General features: G+C 35.2%; 1 protein-coding gene and 2 long non-coding RNA genes across 6 annotated transcripts; 2 read left to right on the top strand and 1 right to left on the bottom strand.

The window, feature by feature from the left end:
* The first annotated feature begins 1,512 nt into the window (after positions 1 to 1,512).
* Positions 1,513 to 22,882, top strand: LOC113066554 (N-acylneuraminate cytidylyltransferase B-like). Of its 2 annotated transcripts, XM_026238444.1 has the most exons (9): positions 1,513 to 1,964; positions 2,230 to 2,372; positions 3,670 to 3,743; positions 19,772 to 19,853; positions 20,116 to 20,249; positions 20,688 to 20,782; positions 20,857 to 21,028; positions 21,599 to 21,764; positions 22,199 to 22,881. In XM_026238444.1, exons 1-9 carry the CDS (start codon positions 1,771 to 1,773, stop codon positions 22,411 to 22,413), a joined length of 1,275 nt encoding a protein of 424 aa, XP_026094229.1. In that variant the 5' UTR covers positions 1,513 to 1,770; the 3' UTR covers positions 22,414 to 22,881. The 2 variants fall into 2 exon arrangements, with proteins under 2 accessions (XP_026094229.1, XP_026094230.1); XM_026238445.1 differs by lacking the exons at positions 1,513 to 1,964; positions 2,230 to 2,372; positions 3,670 to 3,743 and adding exons at positions 15,397 to 15,859; positions 16,110 to 16,252 and having other exon boundaries at positions 19,698 to 19,853; positions 22,199 to 22,882.
* LOC113066558 (uncharacterized) lies at positions 3,959 to 6,952 on the top strand. 3 transcript variants are annotated; one of them, XR_003279187.1, is made up of 6 exons: positions 3,959 to 4,023; positions 4,904 to 5,333; positions 5,516 to 5,621; positions 5,947 to 6,210; positions 6,392 to 6,557; positions 6,665 to 6,952. It is a non-coding gene; the product is annotated as an uncharacterized LOC113066558 (long non-coding RNA). The 3 variants fall into 3 exon arrangements; XR_003279186.1 differs by having other exon boundaries at positions 6,392 to 6,952; XR_003279188.1 differs by having other exon boundaries at positions 4,904 to 5,174; positions 6,392 to 6,952.
* LOC113066557 (uncharacterized) lies at positions 9,916 to 12,139 on the bottom strand. The gene is made up of 3 exons (XR_003279185.1): positions 12,075 to 12,139; positions 10,937 to 11,056; positions 9,916 to 10,359 (listed from the first exon to the last, which is right to left on the bottom strand). It is a non-coding gene; the product is annotated as an uncharacterized LOC113066557 (long non-coding RNA).
* Positions 22,883 to 23,757: the final 875 nt, after the last annotated feature.

Here is a 23,757-nt window from a genome sequence, read left to right on the forward strand (position 1 = left end):
AGTCTTGAGGCAGGATCATGACAGACCCTTGTTTTGTGTACAAGCGCATGGCCTTGGCTTTGGGCCATGTGCTTGTGTTGTCTCGTTCCCTTGCCCCGCCCCCCTTGTTAACCTAGTCGTGTCTTGATTGTCCCATCTGTGCCACCTGTCGTGTCTTGATTGTTCCCCCTATTTAGCTTTCCTAGTGTGCTCTGTCTTGCGTCGGTTCATTGAGATTTGTTCCCTAAGGATTGTCATTGTGATTTGTGTACTACTTATGTGTTCTACACTTGTGATTGTACCTCTGAAGTCCCTGTATAACCGTGAGTGTTATTTGTAGTTAGTGTTCTCTAGTTTTGAGTCTTTGTTTACCTTGTCTGATCAGTCCTGTTTAGTATTTGTTGTATCTGCCCTAGTCCTGTTTTCCCCCTCGTGGGTTTTTATTTTCCCCTTTTTGTAAATAAACCCCTTGTTTTGAGATCCCAGTCTGCACTTGAGTTCCTCCTTGCCTAAACCTGACAGTGCATGCATCTTTTAGGGGAATTTGTAGATGTTTTGAACATGCCAGCCAAAAATTCAATTTCATGTAAAATTAGATAATCATGTTACACTGCTGCTCTCTTGTGGTGAGTAAGTGTAAAATACTGTAAATTATAATATATAATATCAAACACTCTTTCCTTCTTTTGTTTAATACAGTCACTGGGACAATGTCCTTTCAATAGGTATACATTTATACCTTATTTGCCCCTAAAGGATGCATTTTAGTAGCGTTTTTAGTGGTATTTGTACTAAAGGTGTTGATATTCATACCTATACATATACATAAACAAGATACAATGAATTTCTAAGCCCTCTAAATTATCAAAATGGTCAATATTCTTTCATCTGATTGATAGTTTATACTTTTTTTATAGGCCTACGAGTTTATACCTATTTATTGTAATTCCAGAAGTATTCTTGTAAAGAAAATGTAATGATAACATCAGTAATATTTCAAGATGAACACTTACTGGACTGAAGCAACTTCGTTTACAATAGTATTTTTATATTACTGTATTTGATTCACTGTTATTGCATTATTGGGTGTTTTGTTATATTTAATTTTATTTTTCCCTCCTAAAAGCAAGTTCAAATTCAGTTTTTGTTTCAGCCTGCTTCTTAATCTCACGCATCACATCTCCTTAACAGAGAAGCATCTTAAATAATACTTTATTTATTAAATGTTTCATATGTTACACAACCCCTGGACGCCACGCGATTAGGGAGAAGTAACAGAGCCATAAAAGCCTAACGCGTCAAATTCGATACAAAACATAAAACACATTTTCAAGCTTTTTAAAAGATTTTTACATTTCGTATCAGAGTTCAAGAATTTTCATTTCTACTATACGCCAGAATTGTTTAATTATCGTAATAAACAGAAAACACAGGTGCTCTTCCTCTTCCTATTGAGAGTTTTTTTCTCTCGCGTTATCTGGATAGTAGCTTTTGGACATCTATCAAGAGCTGTTTGCTCACTCTCAGTGACTGTTGTAATTCAGCACACGTTGTCATTGCGTTTCTCGAGTTTAGATGAATGTATCAGAGATCGTAGAGTGATACGAGACACAGTGTAATATAGATTTCAGGACATTATTTACGATTCAGAGAGACCCGTGTAAAGCCTTTGTTTGATTAAACTTCAGCATTTCATCTCTCAAATTAATAATCTTATCAATTAAGGAATTTATTCTCATATACGAGTGTCCAGTCCGTATAAAGAGCAGTGTTTGTGTTATTTCCGTGGCGATGGAGAGTAACATGATCGACGAGGTGATCTCAGGTGTCTGTGACCCGTCCGCCCGAAAGCCTCACCGGGCGGCTCTGATTCTGGCCCGCGGTGGCAGTAAAGGAATCCCTCTGAAGAACATCAAGAATCTGGCCGGTGTTCCTCTCATCGCCTGGGTTCTGAGAGCTGCCTTGGATTCAGAAGTCTTTGAGAGGTAACTTTTTGTTTTAATATAATGGCTATAATATAGGCTTGTTTGACTTTTGTGTATGAGAAAAAATAAGTGGAATGTTAATGAAAGGACAAGAACTTACTTATTCTAAATAAAATCTGATGTAGTATTTTAAAATAAGAATTTTACTCTTTTGTCGTTGTGTACGTAAAATACATAGAACAAAAGGTGGTTAAGAAGAAAGAAAGAAAGAAAGAAAGAAAGAAAGAAAGAAAGAAAGTCAAATCAGTGATGTTATGTTTGGCAGTGTGTGGGTTTCCACGGATCATGATGAGATCGAGCGCGTCGCAAGAGTCTGGGGCGCAAAAGTTCATCGGCGCAGTCCTGAAGTGTCCAAAGATTCGTCCAGTTCACTGGAGACCATCCAGGAGTTCATCCGAGTGAGACCCGGTGAGACACACCTCGAGTCGTTTTTATACCTCACAAACCTAAAATTAGATTCACATTACAAACCATGAAGTGGTTTGAATTTTTGTTTTGTCCTGCTATAATTTTCTAGCTGAAGTGTGTATGAATTTAAGGAGTTTTACTAAAACAAAGAAATAGATATATACTTTTTTTACCTTACAATAACTTTCTCAGCAGATAAAACTTAACTTTTGATGAAAAAAGAAAACCCATGTGGTGGGAAATGTATAATAATAAATACTATTAGCCTATAATAATTGTAAAAAGAAATAAATATATATTTTGAAAACACATAATAATATTTTATTATTTTAAATCTAAAAAATTGTGGCATGTATGATAATACATATTATTTTCCTAACACAGACAAAACCATATACTGTTTGTCAGTTGAACAGAAATTAAATAACATTCTTGAGTAAAAAAAAAAAAAAAAAAAAAAACGTTTTTAAAATACTCTTAGATTTGTAATTGTCCATCGAAATATATATAACTGTAAATATTTTAAGAAGTTAAAAAGTACACTGAAAAATTTCACCAAGGAATTGCTAGTAAATTTCACAAATAATTACTAAGAAATGGCAATTAAATTCTAAAGAAAGACAGTGAGATAGTATAGCATATATATATCTGGTCGCCGTGATTTGGCCAAGACATGTTCCTGGATCAACATCTTTTGTTGATGTTTTTTTGTTGATATGTCTCGTGATCGTGCAGGTCTCTAATAGGAAGGTTTCTGTTATAATGTTATGATCGAGTTTTGGACTCTGAGCATAACTTGTTTTTCTATAACGAAATATAAAATATTTTTTAATAAAAATGTTAATGTCCTGGTAGTGACAAATAGCTTTTTATATATATTTATTTTATTACATTAATGTTATAAAGTTATAAATGCTGCTATGTAAAAAGAACACTGCTGTAAGTGTTTGCAAAACAAATGTTTTGCACTAATGTAATTGCGATTAATCGCAGACAATAATGCGTTTAACCACGATTACAAAAATGTAATCGTTGCCCAGCACTAGTATATATATATATATATATTCACAAAAGACACAAACGTTTTTACAGCGTATGTTGAGATGTTTTTGTTAATAAATAGTATAAATATGTCTAAATTAAAGAGGGAGAACAAGAATAAAGAAATTACAAATATATCTTTTTTTTCAGTTCTCTTCATCATTTTAAAATAGTAACATCTGAGAAAATAACAGTAAGGGCCCAGAAAGGTCTAAATTTTAATGTCTTGGCTCTTTATGTTCTGGTGGTGTTTTAGAGGTGGACATCGTCTGTCATATTCAGGCCACGTCTCCATGTCTTCATCCTCATCACATCAGAGAAGCCCTGCAGATGATCACAGGTTCTGAGTTTGACCACCCGATTCGAACGTTATCACTCGATTGAATGGGGCGTTATCAGCAGTTATCAGCCCATAGAAATGGGCCAGGAGGGGCCTCCTGTGCCTACTAGTAGGCTCAGAAGGCCGTGATCATCCATCCAAATGGTTGATCACCCACAAATATACAAGAGAAGACTCCAGATCCAATCCCAGAATTCCTGCTCACCGGTAATCGGAAGTCTACTGGACGAATGCGGGAACGTTGCGATATTTCCTGCTTAATATTTTCAGGTAAGACTATTAAAATTATAAAACTGAGCATTTAAACTGTAATGGAAAACAATACATACACTCGTATTGCGTGTCATGATTGTTGACATGAGATAACCATATAGTGAAACGTTATCGCTAACGTTAGGCCATATTACGTTATTAGCATGTCGTTACGTTAACGTTGCATGCTTTATGTGAGCATTAACGTTGCTGTATTTACTTCTGAAGCTAACGGGAGAATTTAGTTTCTAGTTAAACGCAAAGTTAAACTGTAAACATTTAAAAACTTTTACACTCTTACAGGCTTATTGCATATTGTGTATGCTCGATAACTCCTCACTGAAGCCAGATCATAGGACTAATGTAACCCATATCGACTTGAGAGAAATATTAAACACAAGACGTATTTTAAGGCTGTTTGGAAACCTTGGCATCTTGACTAGAGTGTAAAATAAAGTTCTGTGGGTTCGAACAAAGTTTGGCTGGATTTGATCCTATATCAGGAAGCTTTGGATCTGTCTTTCTATCTATATACCTTCTCAAAAATATAAAGGGAATACTTAACAACACAATATAACCCACAAGTGTTCCCTTTATTTTTTTGAGCAGTTTATCTATATAGCTAGCTAGGTGTGTATCTATCTATTTATATAATCTATCTTTAGATATAGATCTAGCTCGATGTCTATTTATCTATCTATCTATCTATCTATCTATCTTGCAATCTATATATCTAGTTATCTAGCTAGCTGGATCTATCTAACTATCGCACCAAATATCCCTCATCTGACTGCATCCCATTTTCACTCATGTGTTTCTGTCTTTTAGGCTGTGATAAGAAGTACGGTACGGGTTGCACTTTGCTTTATGTAATAATTGTCAAATATTTTGATTTCAGATATGGGAAAAGCACTTAAGATGAGCACACGTTTCAGGAACGTTAAAATTAAGTTGGTGAGGAGGTCTATGGTGGGCCCTGCAAGTTTTCTTACCTCAGTCAAGGTCTTCCTCAGCCCAGCTACAAACAGAGCCACCCTTCAGACGCTTCTATTACATCTCAACCTGCTGAACCTGATGATGCGACACCAAGCTGTTCTGAGAGCGCATACAGTAAGGCAAAGAAGAGAGAGCTTCATGCCTGGGATGCAGTCAAGGATGAGATGCTTAAGGTGACGTTTGAATGTTCAGCACAGATCACTACCCAGTGTGCTGTCTGCTGAGAACATGCTGATTATAGGTGCATTGAGTGCAGCTCCACTGCAGTGTTCTGTGAGGTTTGCCTGAAGAGGATTCACAGAAATTTACTGCATCTTCCTGAAAAGTGGAATGTAAGAACAATAGCATACAGTCTTACATTGCTATTGCTATACTTGCATACAGACAGCAAACTCACAGTAATGTCAACAGATTCATTAGATACTTCAAATTGTTTTGGCACTATGCAGTATCAACTGTTAGTGTCACAAGTTTGTTGTTTTAAAAACATTAGAGCTATCCATCTTTCTTACAGAGTGTTTACTATGAGCCATCCTCCCTGGGGTTATTCCTATATTTACCTGAAGCCCATGGCACCCATGCTGTTTACACAAAGGACATGAAGATCATTGTCAGCACAGGTTTGTCATTTTACCTGATACAAAATCTTAATGTATTTAATTTTATTGACAGGTTAAGGAATTCAATCCTATTACATGTGGAGTAATGATTTCCTTTAAGGAATTAATCAAATTTGTGATGCAATAAAAAAAAAAAAGTCATGATAGTTATAGTTTATATACTATCATGATAGGTAAAAATGTATAGCCTGAATCCACCGTAAGTCGCTTTGGATAAAAGCGTCTGCTAAATGCATACATTTAATTTAATTTATACTGATATGGTAGTCTCTATAGTACTACTAGGTTATGTTTTTATGTTATTTTCCTCTTTTATATTTGGCAGGACGGTTCTGCACCGTTACAGTCAACATGTGTGCGTGTGAACCAGAAACCTGTACTCTGCTAAGATATGGGCTCTGATTAGACAGCCTTCTCCATCCCTCTGCTAGAGCTTTCTGTTTCTCTGTCACTGGAGTGTCAGGTTTCTGTTGAGGGTTTTTCGCAACACCCCATATCCCATTTTAGGCATCACCACTTCCGACAAAGAAGTTTGGTTGATATTTGCCCACAATTAAATGATGGCACCATATGCCCAGCATGTCCAAAGGTTGGTTATAATTCCAGCGTGGTTCTTGTTTGATTAAATTAATGGCATAGAAATAAAATCTGAATTAATATCAAACTTAAAAGTTAATTTGTGTTAGTATTGTAATAGAATAGTAATAGTATAAATGTATAAACCTGGTGCGGGTACAAAACCAGTGTTACTGTAAGTGTTTGTTTTCCAGGCGGATGGAGATATGATTGTCACATTGGATGCCAACTTTGGCCTTGTGAGGAATCAAAGCTCTGGGACAAGTGCAGTTGATCCATTACACGGAACCCGCGTGTTTGTTAATGAAAAGGATGTAGAGGAATACCTGCTATCACATCTTGACAGCTCAAAGCCTCGAGGTTAATCATTGTTGCAGAATTTCAATCGAGTCCATGAAATATTAATTAAACTTGTGAAAAAAGATCACTATTCCTCTCATAAATCTATGTTTTCCTTAAATATTTAGGACTGCAGTAAGCTGCTCTCATTCAAGGTATTATAATATTATATAATATAATTACTTTACTGCGTTACTTGTGCAGACATGTTGTTTTACTAGGTCTGATCTATTTTAAAGCTTAGGCACTGTATTTAAGCATACATATACACCACTAGTCTGTCTGTATGAGTACAAAATTAAAAAATAAACTGTCTATAATTGTTACTGTACAAGCACAGTAAAATATTTATATAAAAAATATTGCACTACTGTTATTTTGCATAGAATACATTGTTCAACAATATTTTTGCACACTCATCCAACTGCATTTATTACCACTGTTCTCACGTTCCTGCTCTTCATAATGTTTATATAATCCTTCATTGCTCTGTTCATAATGTACATACAATCCCTACATTGCATTCATATTTATATTCTGTATATACTCTGATCAATATTGTATATAGCAACTCCACTGTACATTCTGTATATCATAGCTTTACTTACTCAGCACTTTTATGTATATAAAACACTATATTCTTGCACTTCTGGTTAGATGCTAACTGCATTTCATTAGCTCTGTACTGTACTCTGCATAATGACAATAAAGTTGAATCTAATCTAATCTAAAAAAAAAAATTGTGTTTACCATAATGTAATATGTTATTTACTGTAATGTACAAATGTGTGGGAGGTGTTTTGTTTTTTGTGAGCTCACCATCAAAATCCCCTTCGACTGAGTTGAAATGAAAATAAATTATTGGATCTTGAATCCTCTGAAGCAACTATGAGTTTGTAAAAACATAAAATAAAAGGGAACATAGAGGTGTATTGACTCTACGATTTACAGCCATGTTTTCAGCCATGGTGCTCTGCACTTATTCACAGCACATTTAAAGTCAATGAAAAGTAATTTACTAAATAACATACAATTAATTTACAGTCAAAATCCGTATGTGACAGTGTGCCACATTCAGTAGGTTCCTACATAACTGTTATTGGCTTGAAATTCTCCAGATCCAAGCCTATGTAATTTAACACATTTTTTCTCTTCTTCCCATTGGCTGTTTTCGTTTTATTTTCACTTTCTTCTTTCATTGAATGTATATTACATTTAGTTTGTTCGTTGTTCGTTGCCATGGTTGTTACGTTGCTATCGCTGAAACCACGTGGCTTGCATAACGTACTTCCGTCCAAAAGTATTTTATTCACAAGACACTTTTTTTAAAATGATGAATTCAACATTTGTCCACGAAAAAACAACAACAAACAGATAACTCAACAATAAGATATGTTAATATAACTTTTGCACATTTCTCCTTCGATTCAGAGAAATACATTTTTGGTAGCAGAAGGTTACGGAAGTGCATTGTGTTGTGGGCGGGGTTTGCGCGTTCTACATTTCGGCTAAAAAGTCTTAAATAAACAAATATATTCAGATTTTCTTAACGTAAATCATCTAGATGCAGCGTAATTAATAGATTGGTTGTACTAGATATTTGATATATTCAGTAGATATATCTTTTTACAACCCTAATTTCCAACCCTAATTCGCAAACCAGATACTACAACTGCAGTGCTTGATTTGTATCAAGCTGCACTGAGTAGCTATAGGGAATTGTAGTTTTTAAAAAAAATCGTGTATTTCTTAGAATTGGATATTGCAAATAGTGAGTTGAGAGTACAGTGTGGAGTTTAGGCGGATTGTAAACATATCTATGTAAACAGATTTTAAATGTCTAAATTTTAAATGGGTTCAAATTACTTTTAACCCGATTTGACAATATCCAGAGCTGTTGACTATATTTACATCATAAATGAGGACAAGAGCTCTCTATAACAGTTAGTCCCATGTGTGTAGCCCTTTTTATTGCTTTATTATAAGCCTTCAAATATGCACCAAGGTGATGTTTCAAAGGTCAGTATTTCAAAACAGGAGCCATGTAGAATCTTCATACTTACATATGTTACTCTCTGGGTCAAGACCTTTCTAACAATGTATGTGGTTTAGCTCTACAACAAAGTTTTAATTTTCTCATTTCACATGCACAAGCCATCTCGGGTGTAGTTTCAGAGAGCTATTTGAAGGCTCAATAGCCATAGCCTATATAAAAAGAAGCTATTTGCTTGTTTGTTTGTTTCTGACTTTGTAAACAGATTTATGAACCCACAACATGACAAATACCCTGTCCGCACACACACACACACACACACACACACAGAGAGAGACTCATTTTGCATTTCTGTTTGGTTCCCATGTGGCAAATCTAATTATGGGATGGTTCACCCAAAAATGAAAATTCTGTCATCATTTACTCAACCTCATGTCATTCCAAACCTGTATGAGTTGCTTTCTTATGTTGAACATAAAAAAAAGATAATTTTAAGAATGCTGGTAATGGCTGGTAAAAGTTAAAGTTTTTACAAGGTTTCTGAGCAGAAGATCATTAAATGTTTTCTCTGTCCATGTTACCAAAACTCATGTGTCATTTAAAAAGCATGTTTGAAAGCATGTCAATTAATTTCTTTGCATTCATCTAGATGCAATGTAATTAATACTTTGGCTATACTAGATATTTTATATGTTCAGTAAATATATAATTTTACAACCCTAATTTGCAAACCAGATAAACTAATCAGATTTAAAATGTATAATTAATTATATATATATATATATATATATATATATATATATATATATATATATAATTGAACGACAGCACTTTGAATTAAATGTAGTCTACCCATGGCAGACAACTGCAAACAAAAGTGGAACACACCAGTCCTCCCTCACATAAACTGACAATAAACTTTATTTATCTGAATCCAAGGAGAAACAATTGATATCCTTAACACAGATAAAATGATACCCTTCACATTTTCTCTTAAATGTTTATCATTAAAATAAAAGCGTAACAGTAATTCTGAAGAAAATACTTCAGAGTGGAAGTAAGCAATGCCATAGAAACCATTTAAATTTAAAATAAATTGTAGTGTTCAGCTGTATACCAAAGTTTCTACAAGTACCAGTAACCATCTTTTCAATATATTTTTTTGCCAAGCATCTCCTACTGACAGCAAAACTGTGAAAAATATAAAGTTATGTGAAGCATCTAATCATAACATGAAATCATACTCTGACCCACTGTTGTGAATATTAAGGTGAGGTCCTTGCTAAAACCCAGCCCTACTGAACCAATGATGAAACAGGTGTATATATATATATATATATATATATATATATATATATATATATATATAAAAACATGTAGACTCAATTCAGTACAATATAACTTTATTGGTCCCCACATAAGTCCTGTATAAAGGAGAACACATTGATGGTGCCAACAAACAACAATAATAAATAAAAATGGGGTGAATGAAAATAACAAAAAGATCACAATTTTCTTCTTACGTGTGAAGTGTGGTCATTACAATAAATTTGCAGCATATGTATGTATTGTGTGTGTGTGTTTGTATGGATGGGTTGGGGGCCGTCAACACAGTAAAAACAACTCAAACAAGTAACAAGATACATCTTCAGGGTGTTAGCATGGTGTCTTGACCCTGGCAGTGAACGCACATGTTCTTTTTAAAGCCACATGCTGTGTGTGACCATGATTGGCACACTGTGCACTGAGACCATGAATGCCACTTCTTTCTTGCATTCTTCTTCTTATCATAAAAATGGACGCAGCAGACACAGCACAAATTGCCTCCATCTACCAAAGAAAAAACACAAATATTTTGAAAGTCAAGCCAGTTAGTTTAAATCATACTCATCACTATATTTAAAGCAACATCTCAAAGGCAGCTTGTTCATTTTTAACTGTTGCCAAAGGAATATGTGGGTATTGCACATCAATTCATCTCAGATCTTTAGGAAAACTCTGGGTTTTTCGTTTCAGAAATGGATGTAAATCAAACCTGAAACAGAGGGGTAACTACATTTTAATTTAACAAATCTCATGACCACTTTTTTCTTCAGCTGCTTCAAGTTTGATATGGTGGTATGAGTCTTTGACAATTTCTTCAATGTGAGAATATTTGATGTTGATAGCCTTGTAAACAAAAATCAGCTGGAATATTTTTTTGTAACGAACTCATTTGAAATTATGATAAAAACTAGAGATAAACAATCCAGTTGTCTAACACAATGTTCTGCACACACCACAATTGCTGTTGATCATCCTTCCATCTAATACTTTAAGAATACCACTAATGCTTAGCAAATGAATCCTGTTTCCAAACATCTAACTTCAGCTTCTTTAAGTGCATTGTAATTTGGGCATCCCTCACCTCAGGGTTTAGTGTCCTGTGCCTGCCCATGTGCCCTCAGTGCTGCTGCCTCTTGAATGTATTTCTGCTTTGCATCTTCCCCCAATGTGGCGCACCTGCCCTTAATATCATTCATTGTGCCTGAAGAAAAAATAGATGCACAGAAAACTTAACGCATTAGTCAGCATCTCCTTTTAAAGTAAATTCATACAACGACAATCAGTACTTGGGTTGTGAAAACCATTTATCTGTAACAACTCTGTAAAAACAAGATAACGTGTAAAGTAGATGCCCTGATGATTATTTTCAATACACTCAGCATTCTTAAACTGATGAATGCAATTTGTGTGAGTGAAGTACTTCCCAAATACTATCATGAAAATCTGTTTCATGACGCTTCATGTATATATATATAGATAGATAGATAGATAGATAGATAGATCAATTATATAAATATATACACAGCTAGCAAGCTTTAGAGAGAGTGAGAGAGAAAGAGAGAGACAGACAGATAGACAGACAGCTAAATATATATATATATATATATATATATATATATATATATATATATATATATATATATAGATAGATAGATAGATAGATAGATAAATTATATAAATATATACACAGCTAGCTAGCTAGTATAGAGAGAAAGAGAGAGACAGACAGACAGACAGACAGACAGACAGATAGATAGATAGATAGATCCAAACCCACAGAACTTTATTTTACACTCTAGTCAAGATCCCAAGGTTTCCAAACAGTCGTAAAATACGTCTTGTGTTTAATATTTCTCTCAAGTCGATATGGGTTATATTATTCCTATGATCTGGCTTCAGTGAGGAGTTATCGAGCATACACAATATGCAATAAGCCTGTAAGAGAGTAAAAAGTCATTTTGACAGTTTAACTAGAAACTAAATTCCCCCATTAGCTTCAGACGTAAATACACACTCATATTAGCAACGTTAATGCTCACATAAAGCATCCAACGTTAACATAACAACACGCTAATAACGTAATATGATCTAGCGATAACGTTTGCAGACACATCGCAATACGGTTATCTCATGTCAACAATCATGACACGCAATACGAGTGTATGTATTGTTTTCAATTACAGTTTAAAGGCTCAGTTTTATAATTTTAATAGTCTTACCTGAAAATATTAAGCAGGAAATATCGCAACGTTCCCGCATTCGTCCAGTAGACTTCCGATTACCGGTGAGCAGGAATTCTGGGATTGGATCTGGAGTCTTCTCTTGTATATTTGTGGGTGATCAACCATTTGGATGGATGATCACGGCCTTCTGAGCCTACTAGTAGGCACAGGAGGCCCCTCCTGGCCCATAGCTATGGGCTGATAACCGCTGATAACGCCCCATTCAATCGAGTGATAACGTTCGAATCGGGTGGTTTGACAGAGAGATCCTGTCTCAGGTGGGACTGAACGGTGTCCCGTCTGATGCACTCGTGGCGGATCTCATCGCGGCCAAATATATGTGTCAGAGACCCGCCGGAAACGGAGCAGTTCGTACATTTGCAGAGGACTTTGACAGGCCCAGTTTCTAGATTCCAGTTCCTATTTCCTGCTGATTGAACATGCCAGCAAAGGGATACATTTATACCTTTTTTGCCAATAAAGGATGGATTTTAGTGGCTTTTTTAGTGATATTTTTGTATTAAAAGTGTTGATGTTCCTACTTATACGCTACATAGTAGTACCTTTTGAAAAGGTACAGTTATATTCTAAGCCCTCTAAATTATTAAAAGGACCTATTTTTATTGTAATTCCAGAAGTATTCTTGTAAAGTAAAGTTAAGAATAGCATCAGTAATATTTCAAGATGAACACTTACTGGATTGAAGCAACTTAGTAGTATGTTTATATTACTGTATTTGATTCACTGTTATTGCATTATTTTTTTTATTTATTTTTTTATATATTTTTTTCATCCTAAAAGCAAGTTCAAATTCAGTTTTTGCTTCGGTCTGCTTCTTAATCTCACAAATCACATCTCCTAAACAGAGCAAAACATCTTAAATAATAATAATTTATTTATTTAATTTTTCATACCTCCCACAACCCCTGGACGCCACGCGATTAGGGAGAAAAATGAGCCATAAAAGCCTGACGTTTCATATTCTATACAAAACATAAAACACATATTCAAGCTTTTGTATTAAAGTTTTAAAAATGTCCACTACTTTTATACGCCAGAATTATTTCACTATCGTAAAGTTTCCGCTAAGAAAACAGAAAACACTTAGGCCTCCATAGGCGTAATGGTTTTTATTCTGTACAAACTGTATTTTCTATTGCCCTACCCCAACCCTACACCTACACATAACCCTCACAGGAAAATTTATGCATTTTTGGATTTAAAAAAAAACTCATTCTGAATGATTTATAAGCCTTTTGAATTACGGGGACACTGAAAATGTCCTCATAAATCACCTCCTCATTGTAATACCTGTGTCATAACAATGTCATTATACAAATTTGTGTCCTCATTAACCACATAAACAAGCTCACACACCCACATATCGGAAATCTAGCAGCTGATACAACCAGGAGAAAATAAAGTCATCGCTGCCCCACGACTTTTATTTAATACAGTTTAAATACCGAATCACTACATTATATTTTCCAGCAACGAGAGGATAAAATTGGGTTTTTTCAGTAAACTCACTCTAAAAAAGAGAAACGAACATACACACAACTTCCACCTCTCTCTCTCTCTCTCTCTTTCTCTCTCTTTTTCAAATTGGCAGTATTTGAGAAAAGGGTTTAGTGATTTCAAATTTTTGGGTGGACTAGCCCCCATCAATGTCCATGGTGGTTATCGCCCTGATCAGACATGGAAATATGTTTTGGGATCTTCATTTGAAGGACTGTCTGGCCCTTCCCCTACCCCAACCCCTCCAACCAAAAGAGAATGGAGACACCCCTATACTTCCTGTGAAGGGGAAGGGCTAGGGGTGGAATTGGGATTGGGCCTAAATCTGTAGCCCTAAGGAGATTCACATACTTCTTAAAAGCCACTGATTCTCTTGTCTTGGCAGCTAATACATTGCTTTTCATAGGTCTGGGGCACAGAAATCAAATGTTCTGTGGACAGATTGCTCTAAATAAGTTTTCTCTAAATAAATTGCTCACTGCTATCTAAAGAGCTGATTTGTTTTTTCAACAGAAGGTTTTGGAGAGGGAGAGGGAGAGGGAATGGACAGCAAACACTTGTTTTAATAGAGTCCAATGGATAACAACAAAAAACCTGATAATTCCTGAAGTTCTCTGAAGATGGCCTCTGACCAATCCAAAAGACTGTCTTTTCTGTCTGCAATAGCACAAATCTCAAACCCTTCCTTTAATTGAAGATTTATAGAATGGAATAGATTTATACAATGGACAAAAATTGAGCAAAAATCTATGATGAGATTCATCATTAAACATTTCTATTATTATCTGTGCATGCATCTTTTAGGGGAATTTGTAGATGTTTTGAACATGCCAGCCAAAAATTCAATTTCATGTAAAATTAGATAATCGTGTTACACTGCTGCTCTCTTGTGGTGAGTGAGTGTAAAATACTGTAAATTATAATATATAATATCAAACACTCTTTCCTTCTTTTGTTTAATACAGTCACTGGGACAATGTCCTTTCAATAGGTATACATTTATACCTTATTTGCCCCTAAAGGATGCATTTTAGTAGCGTTTTTAGTGGTATTTGTACTAAAGGTGTTGATATTTATACCTATACATATACATATACAAGATACAATTAATTTCTAAGCCCTCTAAATTATCAAAATGGTCAATATTCTTTCATCTGATTGATAGTTTATACTTTTTTTATAGGCCTACGAGTTTATACCTATTTATTGTAATTCCAGAAGTATTCTTGTAAAGAAAATGTAATGATAACATCAGTAATATTTCAAGATGAACACTTACTGGACTGAAGCAACTTCGTTTACAATAGTATTTTTATATTACTGTATTTGATTCACTGTTATTGCATTATTGGGTGTTTTGTTTTATTTAATATATTTTTTTCATCCTAAAAGCAAGTTCAAATTCAGTTTTTGCTTCTGCTTGCTTCTTAATCTCACGCATCACATCTCCTTAACAGAGAAGCATCTTAAATAATACTTTATTTATTAAATGTTTCATATGTTACACAACCCCTGGACGCCACGCGATTAGGGAGAAGTAACAGAGCCATAAAAGCCTAACGCGTCAAATTCGATACAAAACATAAAACACATATTCAAGCTTTTTAAAAGATTTGTACATTTCGTATCAGAGTTCAAGAATTTTCATTTCTATTATACGCCAGAATTGTTTAATTATCGTAATGTTTTCGCTAAGAAAACAGAAAACACAGGTGCTCTTCCTCTTCCTATTGAGAGTTTTTTTTCTCGCGCGTTATCTGGATAGTAGCTTTTGGACATCTATCAAGAGCTGTTTGCTCACTCTCAGTGACTGTTGTAATTCAGCACACGTTGTCATTGCTTTCTCGAGTTTAGATGAATGTATCAGAGATCGTAGAGTGATACGAGACACAGTGTAATATAGATTTCAGGACATTATTTACGATTCAGAGAGACCCGTGTAAAGCCTTTGTTTGATTAAACTTCAGCATTTCATCTCTCAAATTAATAATCTTATCAATTAAATAATTTATTCTCATATACGAGTGTCCAGTCCGTATAAAGAGCAGTGTTTGTGTTATTTCCGCGGCGATGGAGAGTAACATGATCGACGAGGTGATCTCAGGTGTCTGTGACCCGTCCGCCCGAAAGCCTCACCGGGCGGCTCTGATTCTGGCCCGCGGTGGCAGTAAAGGAATCCCTCTGAAGAACATCAAGAATCTGGCCGGTGTTCCTCTCATCGCCTGGGTTCTGAGAGCTGCCTTGGATTCAGAAGTCTTTGAGAGGTAACTTTTTGTTTTAATATAATGGCTATAATATAGGCTTGTTTGACTTTTGTGTATGAGAAAAATTAAGTGGAATGTTAATGAAAGGACAAGAACTTACTTATTCTAAATAAAATCTGATGTAGTATTTTAAAATAAGATTTTAAAAGAATTTTACTCTTTTGTCGTTGTGTACGTAAAATACATTGAACAAAAGGTGGTTAAGAAGAAGAAAGAAAGAAAGTCAAATCAGTGATGTTATGTCTGGCAGCGTGTGGGTTTCCACGGATCATGATGAGATTGAGCGCGTCGCAAGAGTCTGGGGCGCAAAAGTTCATCGGCGCAGTCCTGAAGTGTCCAAAGATTCGTCCAGCTCACTGGAGACCATCCAGGAGTTCATCCGAGTGAGACCCGGTGAGACACACCTCGAGTCGTTTTTATACCTCACAAACCTAAAATTAGATACACATTACAAACCATGAAGTGATGTTTTTTTTGTTTTTGTTTTTTTGTCCTGCTATAATTTTCCAGCGGAAGTGTGTATGAATTTATGGAGTTTTACTAAAACAAACAAAATAATATATATATATATATATATATATATATATATATATATATATATATATATATATATATATATATATATATATATATATATATATATATATATATATATATATATATATATATATATATATATATATATATATATATAATTATTTAAGCTAAGCATCAACATTCACAAACCGCTGTCCGCTGTTATTTTTAACAGAAAAGAATGCAGCGAGCTCATATGCATGACTTTATAAGTTGGAAATAGATGGTTTCCGATATTACATGAAGATATAGAAGCTCTCTAGGTCAGCACAGTCGTTACACCCGGTAACACACGTCACGGTAGTCCCTATCAATATTTTAAGATGACAAATTTGTCACCATCAATATATAGCAAGATTTTTTCCTTTGAACAGCTATATGGATCTTTGCACTGCTATTTGGATCAATTCTAACCGCCAGGACGACGACAGTACAAGAAACGCCGTAATTTGATTGGCGGGCCGGGGTATCTGAAAGGCTACACGTGCGGGCCGAGTGGTGTGTGTTTGTGTGTGTGTGTGTGTATGTTGACGACGCCGACGGTACGTTACCAGGGCTGTCTCTCTGCCACATACAAAGGCCAGAGTAAAAACATTTTAATATTTTTTGCCCCTTTTTGTACTTTGTAGATGCCACCCAAGAAGAAGAAAGGGGACATAAGAAGCTTTTTCATAAAGCAGAGTCAGAGTGTAAGTAGGCAAAATAACTAGCTAGCCACAAAAATAAACTAGCAGTAGTGACTGACCAGGCTTTCAAATGCAGATTCTACTGAGGAAAATAGTATTAACTGGTGATAGTATGTGTTACCCAGGATGATAGAATGCTACATTAGCAAGCAACTGAATGTCAATTAGCCTTAACTTAGAATCTTGCAGTCAACATAAACGGTGGATTTGAGACATTTTGCGTTTTCTACATTCTGTTTATGAAATGTATTTGTGAGTGTAGCCTACCCTACATGCAGAGAAATAAAAGGGAAACCAGCCACAGTTTAATGAAGAACTGACATTGCTTTGCACATGTGCTGGAAAAACGTGTTGGCAATGTTAAAAAGGCAAAAGTTAACACTGATGGTTATTAAAATATAATTAATCATTATTTAGTTGATAATATCCAATAACACTATCTGGTAGGACTAGGAGGGTTAAACTTGCTAGCCATAGGATAGCCTACGAAATTAATTACCCATTTTGTATACAGGAAAGACAGCATCAAACCACAACAGATTTACAATTACATTTATTCATTTAGCAGACACTTTTATTCAAAGCGACTTACAATTGAGAAAAATAGAAGCAGTAAATCTAGGACAACAATATGCAAGTGTTATGACCTTTCCCAGTTTAATCTAATGCACTATTTTTTATTTTTGATATAATAATCAATGTTATATAGTTCAACTATGATAAAATGTTAGAATATGATCTGTATTTTATTCTCATGTTGACCTAGCTTACTGCTAGTCTCATACAGACAAACTAACACATAGATTAACATAAATTTCAACACATTAATACACAAAACCATGTCCCCTTCATATTTAAAAATGGCTCTGAAAAATAAACATGATGTGTTTAATGCATACAACGTGTGTATTTTATTCATTAGTTCATATAGGAAACTCAGACATCTTGTGAAGATGTCATAGAGCATGTTGAGGAAGAAGTAGCTGGACCTTCAGGGCTTCAGGTGAGGTCTTCATGAACTATTAATTATTAAAGCGTGATTAAAGGAAATAACGCATGTTAAAAGTTTTAAAAACCTGGTCCCCTTCATATTTAAATTGCTCTGAAATATAAACATGATGTATTGAATGCATGTTAGTAGTGAGTGTACTGGAGGGTAAATAGTGTTTATAATAGAAAAAGGTTATTATTTTTATTTATTTAGATTTTTTTCCTTGTGGCAGAGTATTTTTTGTTAGTGTAAATACTAATGTACCTAATAATTTATGTTAATAAAACCTTTGGCTGTCCAGCATTACACAGTCTCAGGTTTTTATTTCTATTTTTTGAGAGTGCATTTTTGTGATTATACAGTTATACTAGCTCTTTAGGGACAGTATACAGGATGGTAAATCGGGATCAGGATACAATATAATAAAATTAAGTATTCACTTCTGTATTGTGATATTCTTGGGGGTATGGGGGTGTCCCCACCAAAGCTGAGACCAAACCTACGCCCATGCTCACAATATATGCTTTATATATTTGCTTTAAAGATCTATTGCTTATTCCACTCAGAAATATTCACACAATCATGCAGCACGTATCAGAAGATCTGCGCTCCGGCGCGGTAAGCGTTCACACTCACTGATGTATATCTCTTCCAACCGAGCCATGCAGGTACTGCTAAACACTAGTCTCACACTAGTCAAACAAACCAGGCTTTGGGCATCAAACGCGCTCCGGCACGGTTAAAATTGCCTAGTGTGAGGACACCCTAATTATTCTCCCGCATCCCGCACACACTCGAGTCTCTACCCCGTCAAGTGTTGTCCTGCGCCGCACTCTGCTGCTTTATGTCCCGCCATCGTGCAGGTCTCTGATAGGAAGGTGTCTGTTACAATGTTATGATTGGGGCTCTGGACTCTGAGCGTAACTTGTTTTTCTATAACGAAATATAAAATGTATTTTTTATAAAAACGTTAATCTCCTGGTAGTGACAAATAGCTATATATATATATATATATATATATATATATATATATATATATATATATATATATATATATATATATATATTTATATATTATATATATATATATATATATTTTTTTTTTTCATTACATTAAGGTTATGAGATACAACTGCTGCTATGTAAAAAGAACACTGCTGTAAGTGTTTGCAATCCAAATGTTATTGCACTTTTGTTCATATAGCAGTAGGCCTACTTTTAAATGGAAAAAGTGCACAATACACTTCTTCTAAATGCATTATTAGTTTTGTGCATAACAAAGCGATTAATCACAGACAATAATGTGATAACCACGATTACAAAAATGTAATCGTTGCCCAGCACTAGTATATATATTCACAAAAGACACAAGACACAACGTTTTTACAGCGTATGTTGAGATGTTTTTGTAAGTAAATAGTATAAATATGTGTAACTTAAAGAGGGATAACAAGAATATAAAGCAATTACAAATAAATATTTTTTTTTATTCTCTTCATCATTTTAAAATAGTAACATGTGAGACAATAAAAGTAAAGGTCTAAATTTTAATGTCTTGGCTCTTTATGTTCTGGTGGTGTTTTAGAGGTGGACATCATCTGTCATATTCAGGCCACGTCTCCATGTCTTCATCCTCATCACATCAGAGAAGCCCTGCAGATGATCACTGAACAGGGCTGTGACTATGTGTTTTCGGTGGTTCGCAGACACCAGTTTCGCTGGGAAGAGGTGGATAAGAAAGGTACCACGAAAACATCTCAAAATGTGTTTATTTTGTAACTTGGTCACTTGAGGGTTAATTTCGCTTGATGTTTATGACACACAATCTTTCACTTAAAAGCATATCATAAAATCAAAAGTAGGTCACTTTTATATATCATATCTTGAATGTTTATGGCTCTCAACCCTGTTGCTGTGTAATGTTTAGGAACAGCCATTACATTAACAGGAACTACGTTTGAAGGTTCACATGTCTTTCACTGATGTCTCTTCATTTTAATTAGATGATAAGAATCCGACGTCTCCGAACCTTGACGTGGCACGCAGGCCTCGACGACAAGATTGGCCTGGAGAACTCTACGAAAACGGCTCTTTCTATTTTAGCACAAGAAAGGCTTGGGAAAACGGGCTTAAACAGGTGGGGCATTGTGAAAATATGCTGACAAACCTGTACCTAGATTTTTGAGTTCTGAAACATATTTAAAGTATATTTAAATAATTAGTATATTTATATTATATATCATATATATTACTATATAATAAGTATATTTAACACATTTAAAGTAAAAATAAACATATCCTAACCCTAAGGTTATAGGTTCAAGTCTTGAGCCGGCAATACTACGACTGAGGTGCCCTTGAGCATTTCATTATTTGTGAAATAAAGTACAAAAATCATATGTCAAGATATGCATAAACACACTCTTGAAAATAATTTCCACTACCATTTACGGAATGGAAAGATTACATTGATGTTAAAGGAACCATCAATGGAGGAATTACCTGAACTACAATTTAAAGACTGACCTGTGTGTGAAACCTCGTCAGATATTTTGATCTGTTCTCTGTGTGTTAGTTGAAGAAGATGGCCTACTATGAAATGCTGCCTGAGTACAGCGTTGATATCGATGTGGACATCGACTGGCCTGTCGCTGAGCAGAGAGTTCTGAGGTGAGCTGTTAAGACAAACTCTGTGGCCAGACAGAAAGCATCAATGAAGATAGAAATGCTGCCCTTTCCTGCAGGTTTGGCTACTTTGGCCGAGAGGAGAAAGCGGCGGTCAGGCTGTTTCTGTGTAAAGTGTCTGGCTGTTTGACGAACGGACAAATATTCACATCGGTTTCAGGCGAGGACCATGTGGCCATCAATGCTCGAGACGTGGCAGGCATACAGATGCTGCAGAGAGACAATATAGAGGTACAGTTGTGTGGGCTGCTACAGTTAATATAATATAGTTGCTATCTTTTGTGATGAGTCAAACTCCTTCTTTTCATTATTATTAAGTAGCAACACCTGTTACCATTTACAATCAATTATATTTATTCATAAATCCTTTATTTTCTGTAACATGCCACATTTTTTATTTTGAAAACAAAGTATGAACAGTAATCAGGATTTTACCATTACATAATAAATACAAATATATGATGCAAAGACACACAAAATTTGTAATGCTGTAGTTATTTTCAATTCAGTACCTTATATTTTGTGAAAAGAGCATTCAGAGGACACATGCAAAATACACAGGGTCAAGAGGTGTGTCTTTTATAATAATATGACTTATTATCTCCTTTATTATTGTTCATAAAACAATTGACTCCCTTCTGGGAATGTACAAACGTTTCCTTCTCTTCTTGACATTTTTACATACATCCGGAGTGCTGGGATTACATTTTTGTAATTTGACTGGAGTAATGTATTGTCTGTTTAAATGGCATGCAATATTAAAGTTTTGATCTGATGTTTGTTTTTCTTGTGTGTGTTTAGGTGATCCTCATGACCAGCGTGAATGAGCTGCTGTCCAGGGCTCTGCTGGAGAAGGTCGCCCAGCTCGCCGGCTGTGGCCTTAGGTTTGGAGAGCAGCTGGATGGGCTTGAGGTGCAGTGGCTAATGAAAGAGAAGAAGCTGCGGTGGGATGAAGTGGCCTTCATGGGTGAGAATGTTATGAAAAAATCCAGCTAAAGCCGGTCTAAGCTTGATCTGTCTACTGTGTTTCAGGTTTCAGATTTTCATGTACTCCAAAACATCTTGTACCTTTCATCTGGAATACCACTTATGACATTAGCAGTTACCCCCCCCCCAGGATTAAGGATTGATTCAAAAGGCAAATAAATGAATAAAATAAAATTATAATAACGTAAAAAAATGAATAATAAAAATACAACTTGAAAAATAATGGTTGGTCCTTTTTTTCAGAAGCATTGAAAATACCAGGATGGTGGGAATTTGCTAGTAAAGTTCATAGTTAATTACAACGAAACAACAAGTATTGAAATAAAAATAAAATTGTGAAGTAGAAAGATTTTCTATAATAGTATTTTATGATCAGAATTTGTGGTGAGCAGCGTGTGTTATTGTCCCTCACAGGTTCAGAGTCTGAAGACAGAGAGATCCTGTCTCAGGTGGGACTGAACGGCGTCCCGTCTGACGCACCCGTGGCGGATCTCATCGCAGCCAAATATATGTGTCAGAGACCCGCCGGAAACGGAGCAGTTCGTGAATTTGCCGAGTACATACTGATGCTGAAGAAAAAGAGCTTGATGCCGGTGCACCAGGAGAACATTGACAGGGCCAATTTCTAGATTCCAGTTCCTATTTCCTATTTCTTTACAAAATAACCCTAACAGTCAGTTTGGGTCACTGTGATCACATGACAGTGAATCTATCTTAAGTTAATAAAACACCTGTGTGTGTGTGTGTCAATGAGCAAATACTTACTGTTGTCGCTTTATCTCTTCATTTGATCTTTATATATTTACATGTTCTTTCAAATTCAGTAGTCATTACTCCTTATCCTAACTGATGATTATGTATTAATGTTTAATCTTATACTTTGTCCTCACAAGTCACTGAGTGATAAGGGAACATCCTTATTTCTTATCATGGTCAGCATTGTGCAGCAGTAGTTCTCCATGTCTTTTACTCAGGGCCGTTGCTGGGGCCAGCGGGGCCCCAGTGCAGGTCGTACCAGTGGGCCTTATTTGAAATTGTTTAATTTGTATGTTCATTCAATTGATTTTTTTGTTCTATTTATACAGTGTTTAAGTTCTTTTCAAGTTTGTAGGTCCAGGTACAGAAACGGAATAATTAAATGTAAAATAGCACTGCGTTTGCACTGTAAAAATTAAAGTAAAAAATAATTATCATTATCAGTTTATTTGCTTTGCTATTGATTAGAAAATGGTAATAAAATATTACAAGAACTCCGAGTTAAACTGTGTCAGAATTCATCTTGATAATGTCAGATAACTTTCAAAGAAAGGAAGGCTATGGAACCTAAAACTGCTAGTGGAAAAATATTTACACAACTATCTATACTTTCTTGACCAATTACCAAGCTTGGTTTACTGGTAGTCTTCTTTTGGGGTATAATATGTCACAGTTTATTTTGCTATAATCACATACATAAATGAACTATAGTGTCCTGCACCCACTAATAAAAAATAAATAATAATATCAAAAATGATGTCAAGAGTGTGAATAATTTGTGGGTTTGACTGTGGATTAATTCTTGTTAAAACCTCAAAGTAATTCAGTCAAGAGCAGTGAATGATTTTCTTTCTTTCATTTTCTTGGATTAACATTACTTCAGATGGTAAATTAGGCGCAGTCACTTTAAGAGACAATGCATCCATTATAATTATACTCATCTGATTTTTTTCTCCACTGTTTACTTTCACTTGAGACATAAACAAAAAAAAAATTAAGGATACTTTACAAGACATAATTCATTTCAACATAATTTTGTATGTACAGTTGCAATCAATATGTATAGTGCTCCTGTAGCTCAACTGGTAGAACCTTGCGTTAGCAAGCAAGCAAGCGCAAGGTTGGGGTTTCGATTTAGTGATGGGAAGTTCGATTCTTTTCCGCGAACCGGTTCTTTCGGACGGTTCGATTCAATAAACCGGTTGAAAAAACCGGTT

The sequence above is a fragment of the Carassius auratus genome, chromosome 50 (assembly GCF_003368295.1).
Source record: "Carassius auratus strain Wakin chromosome 50, ASM336829v1, whole genome shotgun sequence".
Taxonomy (NCBI): Eukaryota; Metazoa; Chordata; class Actinopteri; order Cypriniformes; family Cyprinidae; genus Carassius; species Carassius auratus.